The 13,157-nt window shown below is 39.3% G+C and overlaps 1 protein-coding gene across 2 annotated transcripts in view; it reads left to right on the forward strand.

Annotated features, from left to right (window-relative positions):
- Positions 1 to 13,157, forward strand: part of SYN1 (synapsin I) — a 52,639-nt gene that overhangs the window by 10,822 nt on the left and 28,660 nt on the right. For both annotated transcript variants that reach the window (XM_065914871.1, XM_065914872.1), the window contains exons 2-5: positions 5,141 to 5,198; positions 5,302 to 5,393; positions 7,470 to 7,626; positions 7,799 to 7,888. In XM_065914871.1, coding sequence (XP_065770943.1) covers positions 5,141 to 5,198; positions 5,302 to 5,393; positions 7,470 to 7,626; positions 7,799 to 7,888 — 397 coding nt within the window. The remainder of the gene's footprint in view (positions 1 to 5,140; positions 5,199 to 5,301; positions 5,394 to 7,469; positions 7,627 to 7,798; positions 7,889 to 13,157) is intronic.

Here is a 13,157-nt window from a genome sequence, read left to right on the forward strand (position 1 = left end):
TTTGCCTTGGAAACGAACAGAGATCATTCTGTCATTTTTGAGATTGCATCCAAGTACTGCATTTCGAACTCTTTTGTTGACTATGATGGCTACTCCATTTCTTCTAAGTGATTCTTGCCCACAGTGTAGATATGATCATCTGAGTTAAATTCACCCATTCCAGTCCATTTTAGTTTGCTGATTCCTAGAATGCCAACGTTCACTCTTGTCATCTCCTGTTTGACCACTTCCAATTTGCCTTGATTCATAGACCTAACATTCCAGGTTTCTATGCAATATTGCTCTTTACAGCATCAGACCTTGCTTCCATCACCAATCGCATCCACAACTGGGTGTTGTTTGTGCTTTGGCTCCATGTCTTCATTCTTTCTAGAGTTATTTCTCCACTGATCTCCAGTAGCATATTGGGCACCTACCGACCTGGGGAGTTCATCTTTCAGTGTCCTATCTCTTTGCCTTTTCATACTGTTCATGGGGTTCTCAAGGCAAGAATACTGAAGTGGTTTGACATTCCCTTCTCCAGTGGACCACATTTTGTCAGAACTCTCCACCATGACCTGGAAAAGGTAAGTTTTTATTCCAATCCCAAAGAAAGATAATGCCAAACAATGCTCAAACTACCAGACAATTGCACTCACTTCACACACTAGTAAAGTAATGCTCAAAGTTCTCCAAGCCAGGTTTCAACAGTACGTGAACCGTGAACTTTCAGATATTCAAGCTGGTTTTAGAAAAGGCAGAGAAACCAGAGATCAAATTGCCAACATCTGCTGGATCATCAAAAAAGCAAGAGAGTTACAGAAAAAACATCTATTTCTGCTTTATTGACTATGCTAAAGCCTTTGACTATGTGGATCACAATAAACTGTAGAAAATTCTGAAAGAGGTGGGAATACCAGACCACCTGACCTGCCTCTTGAGAAATCTGTATGCAGGCCAGGAAGCAACAGTTAGAACTGGACATGGAACAACAGGCTGGTTCCAAATAGAAAAAGGAGGATGTCAAGTCTGTATATTGTCACCATGCTTATTTAACTTACATGCAGAGTACATCATGAGAAACGCTGGGCTAGAGGAAGCACAAGCTGGAATCAAGATTGCCGGGAGAAATATCAATAACCTCAGATATGCAGATGATACCACCCTTATGGCAGAAAGTGAAGAAGAACTAAAGAGCCTCTTGATGAAAGTCAAAGAGGAGAGTGAAAAAGTTGCCTTAAACCTCAACATTCAGAAAACTAAGATCATGGCATCCAGTCCCATCACTTCATGGCAAATAGATGGAGAAACAGTGGCAGACTTTATTTTTTGGGCTCCAAAATCACTGCAGTTGGTGACTGCAGCCATGAAATTAAAAGACACTTACTCCTTGCAAGAAAAGTTATGACCAACGTAGACATCATATTAAAAAGTAATGACATTACTTTACCAACAAAGGCCCATCTAGTTAAGGCTATGGTTTTTCTAGTAGTCATCTATGGATGTGAGAGTTGGACTATAAAGAAAGCTGAGTGCCGAAGAATTGATGCTTTTGAACTGTGGTGTTGGAGAAGACTCTTTAGAGTCCCTTGGCCTGCAAGGAGATCTAACCAGTCCATCCTAAGGGAAATCAGTCCTGAATATTCATTGGAAGGACTGATGTTGAAGCAGAAACTCTGATACTTCGGCGACCTGATTCGAAGAGCTGACTCATTTGAAGAGACTCTGATGCTGGGAAAGGTTGAAGGCGGGAGGAGAAGGGGACAACAGAGGATGAGATGGTTGGATGGCATCACCAACTCAATGAGCATGAGTTTTAGTAAACTCCAGGAGTTGATGATGGACAAGGAAGCCTGGTGTGCTGCAGTGCATGGGGTCTCGAAGAGTCGGACATGACTGAGCGACTGGACTGAACTAAATACACCCCAGGAGGTCTTTTGTCTTTTACATTTTGCTTTTTAAAAAAATTATTTATTTATTTGGCTGTGTCGGGTTTTAGTTGCAACACATAGGATCTTTAGTTGCAGCATGTAGGATCTAGTTCCCTGAGCATAGTTTGAACCTGGGCCCCCTGTCTTGGAAGCACAGACCCTTAGCCACCGGACCACAGGGAAGTTCCTGCATTTTGGTTTGAATTAGTGATTATTCACCCTGAGCATGTCATATATTTCTTCAGCTAATCAGTGGTGTTTAGTCACCCAAGTCTGGTTATCATTTTCCTCACACCTGTAAAGTACCAGCAATATTTCACCAGCTGGTGCATTCCCTTCCACTAGTATCTCATTGTAGTCCACCATCAGTTAAGTTACTGCTGCTTCCAAACCCCATGGTCCTGCACTATAATTCTCCCACTCAGGAGAATCCACTCCATGCTGCATCTTTTCTCCCTGAAGACATCTCCAGTATCATAGGGTTTGCTACATCTTATGGTGCAAGTGGCATCCTGCTTGTACCACAGCCCAGACGTGCCACGGGGCACTTTTTGTTACTACAGCATGTCAGAGGCTATCTATGCTGCATGCGTGCATGCTAAGTCGCTTCAGTCATGTCCAACTCTTTGCGACCCCATGGACTGTAGCCCACCAGACTCCTCTGTCCATGGGATTCTCCAGGCAAGAACACTGGAGTGGGTTGCCATGCTGTCCTCCAGGGGATCTTTCCAACCCAGGGATCGAACCCATGTCTCCTGAGGCTCCTGCATTGCAGGCGGATTCTTTACCACTCAGCCACCAGGGAAGCCCTCATCTATGCTCCACCTGCACAAATGATGGCTCCTTTTTGCCTTCGGGCTGCTGGGTGGCCCAGCTCCAGAAAGGCAGTAGAGTTTTCTTTGTAGTTTGACTTCTCTGACCCTCTGTTTTAGGTTGGGATCTCTGAAACATATTTTTCAGGCAGAGAATTGCATGCACAGGCTTATTTGGGAGTTCCTTTGGGATCAACAAATGGTGCTAGTGGTAAAGAACCACCTGCCAATGCAGGAAATGTAAGATGCTGGTTCAATCCCTGGATCAGGAAGATCCCCTGGAGGAGGGCATGGCAACCTACTGCAGTATTCTTACCTGGGAAATCCCATGGACAGAGGAGCCTGGTGGGCTATAGTGCATGGGCTTGCAAAGAGTCAGATACAACTAAAGCAACTTAGCACACATGCATTGGGATCAACAGCTGTAAGGAAGGCAAAGTTGAGCAGTTGGAGAAGTGGGTCCCCAGTGCAGTTGCACCTGAGGCCTCAGCTGATCCTAGAGAGAGCTTCTAGGGAGATCCTAGGGTGGTCCTTCAGAGTCAGGCTATAATTGAGGGGAAGAAGCTGGCCTTCATACTCACTCACAGACCAGATATAATCCATGGGCTGTCCAAAATAGGTATAACCTTGGGCAGGAAATTTCTCTGTGATTGAAGATAATTCCCCAAGGGACACAGCTGCAATCTGTCAACAGTTGATACTCAGGGTGCATTGGCCCTGAAGAGGAGACCTGAGCAGAGCACCATAGTATCCATATGGTCAAAAAAGTTTAAAAAAGAAAGTAGTGATATAGTTTACACTCATCATTTTCTAAATGAAAAATGCACAGGTCTAAGAGACTCTCTTCCAACATCTGTGAGGGGACAGTGTCAGAGATGAAGTGGGAGGTAGGAGGGAAGAATGAAAGGGAGAAGAAAATAGCTTGTGGTCTTTGGGGTATGTCAATGACATCACCAGAGTCCAGTTGTGCTGCATGTATATCAGAGACCCTGATGGTGTGCATGTAGGCAATCCCAGGAGTGGCTCCTCCCCTCAACCCCTGTCTATGAAAAACTTGATTGGTGATGAACTTCTGTTTGTGGACAAGCCTGTCGGATAGGAATCCTGGGCCTGGTGGAGGAGTCTAGCTGGGGATGGGCCCAGGGACAGTGACTTAGCAATTAGTGATATGCCTACTGCCATTCCTACTCCTCTTCCCTCCTGTAGTTTCCCCTTATCCTCAGTGGCATTTTCCTCCAACCTCATCATGGTTGACTCCAGCTTCTATCGATCCTTCACCAGCCTGAGGCCCTTAGTCTCCTCTTCCTTTTCTGATGCAGCTGCCCACTCATGGCTGCTGTGTTCCTCTCGGTGCACAACGACATATGGTAAATAAATGTGTTCCTCCTTGGGAAAGGACCCAAGCAAAGAGATGCTGCAGCTCACACAGACAGGCACTGACACATACTTGGACATACTCCATATATATACACACACACACACATACATACATACACACACACATATATATGTATACACATACATGTATATATATACATATACATGTGTGTGTGTGTGTGTGTGTGTGTGTGTGTGTATATATATATATATATATATATATATGGTGGCTCAGCTGGTCAAGAACCTGCCTGCCAATGCAAAGATGCAAGAGATGCAGGTTCAGTCCCTGGGTTGGGAAGATCCTCTGGAAAAGGAAATGACAACCCACTCCAGTATTCTTGCCTGGAGAATCCCATGGACAGAGGAGCCTGGTGGGCTGTAGTCCATTGGGTCGCAAAAGAGTTGGACACGACTGAGTGTGTGCATACACACACACACACACAGATATAGATATGTCCTCTAAGAATCTTTGCCATTTTACAAACCTCCATGCCATTTCAAAGTATGTTACAGTATACAAAGCACTCCTTGTTTTGAGAAGTTTTCCAAATAGCAGTGTGACAAGCAAACCATACTTTGGGAAATGCCTGCACTCTGTTTTAAGAACTTATAATTTGCAGTGTCCTTTGACATTTATAGGGCTTCCCTTGTGGCTTAGCTGGTAAAGAATTCGCCTGCAATGTGGGAGACCTGGATTCAATCCCTGGGTTGGGAAGATCCCCTAGAGAAGGAAAAGGCTACCCACTCCAGTATTCTGGCCTGGAGAATTCTATGGACTATATAGTCCATGGGATCGCAAAGAGTCGGACACGACCGAGCAATTTAGTACCTTGACATTTACATACCTCCACAAGGATTATAACAGACTTCATTGTTCACAAACAACTGTTAGGTTTTTTTCAAAATATTTCAACCATCATAAGTCATTTTATAGTTTCTGTAGTGGCACTGAAGGAGCAAAGGGGTCAAAGGACCGGCCTGGGTTTTGTCTTCCTGAGATTTGAGCATTGATAAATGTACTCTGCTTTTCCTCTCCAGGGCGAAATACTTCAAAGGGAAAAAGATCCATGGAGAAATTGACATTAAAGTAGAACAGGTTAGTTGGGGCAGGTGGACCTGTGGGGTCAACTGTCCATACTGAAAACTGAGTGGTCTTTTGTGTGTGATGTGAGTGAATCCCTGATTTTTTTCCTTCCCAGGCTGAATTCTCTGATCTCAACCTCGTGGCTCATGCCAATGGTGGATTCTCTGTGGACATGGAAGTTCTTCGGAATGGGGTGAAGGTTGTGCGGTGAGTGTAAAAAGGTCCCCTTGGTATTGTGGGAGAGACATAAGGGCTCCCTTAGAGCTGAGGGAGAGTCCCCACCTCCTCTCCTATCTTTCTGTGAACAAGACTTAGGCACATTACAGTAGCTAAGATATGGAGACAACCTAAGTATCCATCAATGGATGAATGGATAAAGAAGAAGTGGTACACATACACACACACACACAAAGGGATATTATTCAGCCATGAGAAAGAAAGAAATCCTGCCATTTGTGACAACATGGATAGATCTTGAGGCCATTATGCTAAGTGAGATAAATCAGACAGAGAAAGAGAAATACTGTATGCTATCACTTATATGTGGATTCTAAAAGACCCAAACTAATAGAAATCACCTTTCTAGAAAGGTGATTGCCAGAGGCTGGGGGAGGATGTGTAAGAATAGGAGAGATGTTTAAGAGTACAAGTTTGCAACTGGTAGATAAATAAGTCCTAGAGGTCTAATTCAGTATGCATGATATAAACAATAATACTGTATCATAATCAGCAAAGCTCCTATTATAAAAGACTAGATCTTAATTATTCCTGCCATGAAGAAAAGAAATGATAATTATGTGACATGGTAAGGGTACTAACTAATGCTACAATGGCAATCATATTATAACATATTAATATAAATGTATCAAATAACATGTTATACACCTTCCTTGGTGGCTCAGTGGTAAAGAACCTGCCTGCAGTGCAGGAGACCTGGGTTCCATCCCTGGGTTGAGAAGATCCTCTGGAGAAGGGATTGGCTACCCACTCCAGTATTCTTGCCTGGGAAATCCCATGGACAGAGGAGCCTGGCTGGCTACAAAAGGGTTGCAAAAGAGTTGGACACAACCTAGCAACTAAACAACAACAATACACCTTACACTTATGTAATAATTGGCATATAACCTGTCAATTATATTCCAGTTTTTTAAAAGAACTTAGGAATAGAATGCAGAGAAGGCAATGGCACCCCACTCCAGTACTCTTGCCTGGAAAATCCCATGGACGGAGGAGCCTGGTAGGCTGCAGTCCATGGGGAGTTGGTCACGACTGAGCGACTTCACTTTCGCTTTTCACTTTCATGCATTGGAGAAGGAAATGGCAACCCACTCCAGTGTTCTTGCCTGGAGAATCCCAGGGACGGGGGAGCCTGGTGGGCTGCCGTCTATGGGGTCCCACAGAGTCGAACATGACTGAAGCGACTTAGCAGCAGCAGCAGGAACAGAATGAAAGGAGATAGCTTCTCTTCTGAAGAGCCAAGGATCTCAGAAGTCAACAAGCCGAATTTTTCAGTGACTAATTCAGCAAGCATTTCTTGAGCATCTACTACATACCAGGTGCTGCTCTCAGCATTTCACATTCAACAAATATTTACTGAGTATCTGGTGTGTGCCAGGAGCTGTTCTTCATGCTGAGGTCCTGGAAGTGAACAAAACAGATCCCAAAAAGACCCAAAAAAAAATCCTCTGCTCTCATGAAGCTTACATCCTACTGTGGGATACACATAATAAACAACGAAGAAAATGTCAAAGTGCTAAAAATATATATATATATATGTATATCAGCAAAGGGCTGTAGTGATTGTTGGATGGTGAAGAGTCTGCAGTTTGGTTGGTGTAGACCAAAAGAGTGAGAGATATTTTAGGAAAGACCTGAAGGAGGTGGAAGAGTGGTGCATGCAGAAATCTAGGGAGGCTACATTTCAGGCTGAGGGAATAACCCATGTAGAGCTCTAAGGCTGGAATTTATTCTGGGCAGCATCCTTTGTGTAAAGTGGTGGTCTGAAAGATTGTGATGGGGAAACTGTGAGAGCTGAGTAGGCAAGCTGCAAGCTTACCTTGGTGAGGAAAAGAGCAGGCAGGAAAGGCTTAAAAGGGAGTCACCGGATGAGGAGAGGTTAGGAAGAGCGCATGTGGTGGAGGGAATAGCTTGTGTATGTGGCTGAGGTAAGAAACCACTATGCTGTTTCTAGGAGCCGTGGAGATTTCAAAATTTGACCTTTATTCTAAAGGTGGTTGGGAGCTTCTGGGGGGACCCTCAACACTCTTACCCTTGCCACCCCAGGTCCCTGAAGCCAGACTTCGTGCTGATCCGCCAGCATGCCTTCAGCATGGCACGGAATGGAGACTACCGCAGTTTGGTTATTGGGCTGCAGTATGCTGGAATTCCCAGCATTAACTCTTTGCATTCTGTCTACAACTTCTGTGACAAACCCTGGGTGGTAAGTGACAGGAAGGGTGCTACTGGCAGAGGGAATAGCTCATACATGCATGCGGGAGCTTGAACCCACTGTGATTTGGGGGATCAGAGGAAGCTTGGAACCTTGAAGTCCCAGCTTACAGACTCCCTCTAGGTGAAGAGACTTGCTGACCTGTCTCTCCTGGCTCTCATAGTTTGCCCAGATGGTTCGACTGCACAAGAAACTGGGGACAGAGGAATTCCCTCTAATCGATCAGACCTTCTACCCCAATCACAAAGAGATGGTGAGTCTAGGGGAAGGGAGTGGGCAGGAGGGAAAAGCATCATGCCTATTGCAATAATATTGCCAATGGCTGTGTTGCTGGTGGAATGCCATCAAGAGAGTACAGCTGACACATGCACATGGAGGGCGATGTTGCTTTGTGATAGGGTTTGTTAATACCATAAATTTATGTATGCAGTTACAAGTATGATTTAAATCATTGATCCTGCTATAGTATCTATTCTCACCAGGATTAAGAAACTGATTTCCGATGTAAACAGAATTAATGTAATGATTCAGGTTACGTTACATATACAAATCAAGGCATTGTTACTAACATTATCAAATATTCCTCCTGATAGAAATGCTAACAGTGTTTCAAATTAGGATTGCCAGTAAAGATTATCAGTAGCAATGTTATAAATTAAATTGTATGCAAATAGAAAATTTGACTGTTGGCTACTATTATCACAAATATAATCACTAACATTATAAATTATACCCATTCTTTCAAACTATTCTTACTGATGTAAATTATGAGTACAAGTGTTATAAATTATAGTTCCAAATAGAAGTTGAGTAATCATTTCTAGTATCACTGAAGATTATAACTATTATTTAAATTATTATCAATATATAAATTATGCTCTAATACAAATTATAAGTCCCTGTTTTGAATTATATCATACTTAATAATAAAAATTATATTATCATTACTAATATCATCAAATATTATAACTAAGATTACAATTTATTACCAGTGCTATAAATTAAGGTTATCAATATAAGTGATTAGAACCTATTTTGTTAATTAAGGTATAATTACCAAAAGAAATTAAGCTATTAGTACAAACATTGTAACATACTGTTACAATTTATTGCCAATGTTATAAATTAAGATTACTAATATAAATTATATCTATATTTTAAGCTATCCTACAGTTACTAATAGAAATCACTATTAATATGGTTAATAATCCTACTGATATCATAAATAGTTACTAAGATTAAAGTTATGATTACTAATATGTTATGAGTACAACAGTTATTAATCAAATTTAAGTTCCAAATAGAAATTGAGTCACTGTGCCTAGTGCCATCAAATTTTATAACTAATTTTACAAGTTTTTTATGATTTTGTAAGTTGTGTTTACTTGTGTAAGTTATCATCACCAGTTTTATGAATTAAATTACAATTAAATATCAATATTGACCCAGCTTTATCAACTTAAATAAACATTGATTAAAGTAGTAAAAATTATTACAAGTATTACTAATTATGGTCACTGATACAAATCAGCAGTGTTATGAATTAAGCTTACTTGTAGATGAAAATCAAATCATTACTTTGAAACCAAATTTGTTCATCATTATTATTATCTTATATTCATTGAAAAACTATAGTTAAGAACACGGACCCTGAAGTCAGAATTTCTGTGTTGTAATCCAAGCTCCACAACTTCCTAACTTCTGAACATAAGAAACATTAGTTAAATGCTCTGTGCCTCAGTCTTCCCATCTGTAAAATGTGGGTAATAATAGTTTCTGCCTCATAGAATTAACGTGAGAATTAAATTATTTAACGAACATAAAGTTGTTAAAACAGTGCTTTTGGCATATATACTAACTGCTACCTAAGTGCTGATGAACACTTGTTTGTTGTCCCTTCTGAATATGAAGTGTTTTTATCATGGAAGTATGTCAAACTCTGTCAAATGTTTTTTCTGTGTTTATTGATGTGATATGGCTCTTAACCTTTATTCTATGAATATGGTGTATTACATTAATTCATTTTTATCTGAATTAAGCCACATTTGCATTCCTGGATCAGATCCCACTTGATCTGGCATATAATCCTTTTTATATGCTGTGGGATTCAGTTTGTTAGTATTTTGTTGAAAATGATGCTGTCAGTAATCATAAGGGACATTGATCTGTAGTTTTCTTACGATGTCTTTGTCTGGTTTTGGTACTGGGGTAATAGTAACCTCATACAATGAAATAGACAGTGTTCCTTCATCTTCTATTTTTAGGAAGAGTTAATGAAAGATTGGTACTAATTTTATTTTAAATTTTTGGTATACTTCACCAGTGAAGAAGTTTTTTTTTATTTTCTAATTCAATCTCTTCATTTATTGTAGATCTATTCAGATTTTTCATTTCATCTTGAGTTAGTATTGGAAGTTTGTGTCTTTCTAGGCATTTGTCTATTTCAGCTAGGTTTTCTAGTTTATTAGCATAGAATTGTTCATAGTACTCACTTATAATCCTTTTATTTCCGTAAAGTTAGTAATTGTGTCTCTTTCATTCCTAATTTTAGAAGCTAGTTTTCTCTTTTTTAAAATCTTAGTCTAAAGCTTTGTCTATTTTGTTGATCTTTTCAGAGAATCAATTTTGGTTTCACCAATTTTCTCTATTTTTTTCTTCTATTTTCAACTTCATTTATTTCCACCCTAATCTTTATTTCTTCTTTTCTTCTGCTTGCTCTGGTGTTTGTTTTTGTTTTTGTCTAATTTCTTAGGAAGGTTATTGGCTATTGATTTGATATTTTTCTTCTTTTTATTTTTTTTCTTCTTTTTAAAAATAGAAGTTTACAACTATGAATTTCCCTATAAGCAATTTTTGTACGTTGTCTTCATTTTCTTTCGTCTCAAAGTATCTTCTAATTTTCATGATGACTTCTTTGACCCATTGTTTATTTGAGAGTATGTTGCTTACTTTCCACATATTTATGAATTTCCCAAATTTCTTTCTGTTATTTGTTTCTAATTTCATTCAGTTGTAGTCAGAGAACATATTTTGTATGGTTCAGTCCTTTTACATTATTGAAATTTGTTTTGTGGCTTAACATATAATAGCTTGTCTTAGAGAATGTTCTATGTACACTTGAGAAGAATATGTATGCCACTGTGGTAGGATGGAATGTTCTATAGACGTCTGTTAGGTCTGGTTGGTTTATAATGCTGTTCTGGTCTTCTCTTTCCTTATTTATCCCCTGTCTAGTTGTTTTATGCATTATTTAATGTGAGGTATTAAAATCTCCAGCAATTATTGCTGAATTGTCCATTTCTCCCTTTCAGTTCTGTCTGGTTTTTGTTTCAATATGACTCTGTTGTTAGATGCATATATGTTTATAATTGTTAAATCTTGATAGATTGACTCTTTTATCAATATAAAATGTCCTTTTTAATCTCTAGTAACAATTTTTGTTCTAAAGTCTATTTTATCTGATGTTAGTATAGCCATGCCAGTCTTCTTTTGGTTACTGTTTGTATGGTAAATCTTTTTCCATTCATTTACTTTCAACTTATTTGAAACTGTAGTTCAACTTGTTTCTAAAGTGTATCTCCTGTAGATAGCATATATTGGTTCATGTTTTTCATCTGTTTTGCCTATCTCTGCCCTTTAATTGGAGTGTTTAATTAATTTACATTTAATGTAATTACCAATAAGGTAAAATTTATGTTTATAATTTTGCTATTTGTTTTCTATATTTCTTGTGCCTTTTTTTGTTCCTGTATTTCTCTGTTAATGCACACCTTCGTGTTAAATAGATATTTTCCAGTGTGCCATTATAATTCTCTTGATATTTCTTTTCCATATTTTTAAAAAAATATTTTCTTTGTAGTTTCCCTGGGGATTACAATTAACATTTTAATTTATACCACTCTCATTTTAATTAAAGCCAGTTTAATTTCAATAGTATTAAAAAAACTTTGCCTCTTTATAGCTTTATTCACTCGCTCTGCCCTTGTGCTATTGTTGTCATACAAATTACATCTTTACACATCATATGCCCATGAATATAGACTTATGAATTATTGCTTGATGCAGTTGTGTTTTAAATCAGATAGGTGGGGGAAAGTGTCAGAAACAAAAAAGAAGACATGACAGTATGCATTCATACTGTTACAGGTGCTCATTTCTTCACGTTTTTACAACTTTGCTTAGCCTTCACTTCCTGCCTGTTCAGAGCCTCAGGGTCAGCCAGAGATCCTGTTCATGCACACAGCCTTATACATATTTATGGCTTTTTAGATTCCTAGGAATATGTCAGAACTTTTCAAAGACTCTTATGGATGTCTTATTTCCCAGATTTTTCTGTTAAGTCTTTTGGTCAGCTTGTTGTTTGTCTTAACTGCAATTGTTGCCTCAAGCGGCTGCTATGTTAAATAATTGCTGCTGATTATTTTTGAAAAGCATCCCCCAAAAAAACTCCTCACATCAGGTGAAATAGACAAGTCTTGTGTGTGAAGTTTTCTAGGGAAGTCCCAGACAGGTCAAATAAAGATAGTTCTTTGGGAATGGGGCTTTGGAGGACTCCAACCCTGTTCTGCTTCTTTCATTGGCTGCTAGCCTGCTAGTTTTCATCAGAATTGCAAGGCTGTTGATTTTCAAATCTGTTGGGGAGGTGGAAAGAAGAGAATAAGAACAGAAAAAGTTCAAATGTCACAAAACTTAACTGTTCTTAGTGAGATTCAGCCTTTTTCTTGAATAAATACTTCTTGAATTATTGTAAACCTATGCTCAATTTTCAGAGTTCTGACAAAGTTCACTGTGACCACTTTTGCCAGTATTCTCATTGCTTTTACAGAGAAGAAGACTTTTATAGGCATTTACTCTGGCACTTCTGCTGACTTCTCCTCCAGGTATATCTTGTTCTTTCCCTGCCCTAGGATAATGGTATTTCAAAGTCAAGATCTGGGACCTAGATCGTTGCTACTGGAACATCCTTGCTTCTAGATTGTCTCATTGTGCAGAGCTAGGAAATGTATTTTTGTTGCTGTTTAGTTGCTCAATTGTGTCCAACTCTTTGTGACCCCATGGACTGTAGTCTACCAGGTTCCTCTGTCCATGGGATTTTCCAGGCAAGATTATTAGAGTGGTTTATGACATATATATATATGAAATTTTATATATACACATGTATAAAATCATATGTAGTGTGCTCATACTGATACTTTTTTTCTGCCATGCCACACAGCTTGTGGGATCTTAGTTCCCCAACCAGGGATCGAGCACAGACCCCCAGCAGTGAAAATGCCAAGTCCTAACCACTGTACCACCAGGGAATTCCACTGATACTTTAAATTCTAATCCAACACAATATAAGGTTCCTTCTAGCCTTTCCCCATTCCATATTTATATTTCTCCTCTCTAACATTGGAAGCCCTAGCTTCCAGCATCATCAACATATTTACTCATTTGCTCAATCCTACAATGCACAGAAAATATTTTTAGAAATTCAACATCCTTACCACTGTGAAAAACAACCACAGTAAGGTATAACT

Source organism: Muntiacus reevesi, chromosome X, assembly GCF_963930625.1.
Source record: "Muntiacus reevesi chromosome X, mMunRee1.1, whole genome shotgun sequence".
NCBI classification, from domain to species: domain Eukaryota; kingdom Metazoa; phylum Chordata; class Mammalia; order Artiodactyla; family Cervidae; genus Muntiacus; species Muntiacus reevesi.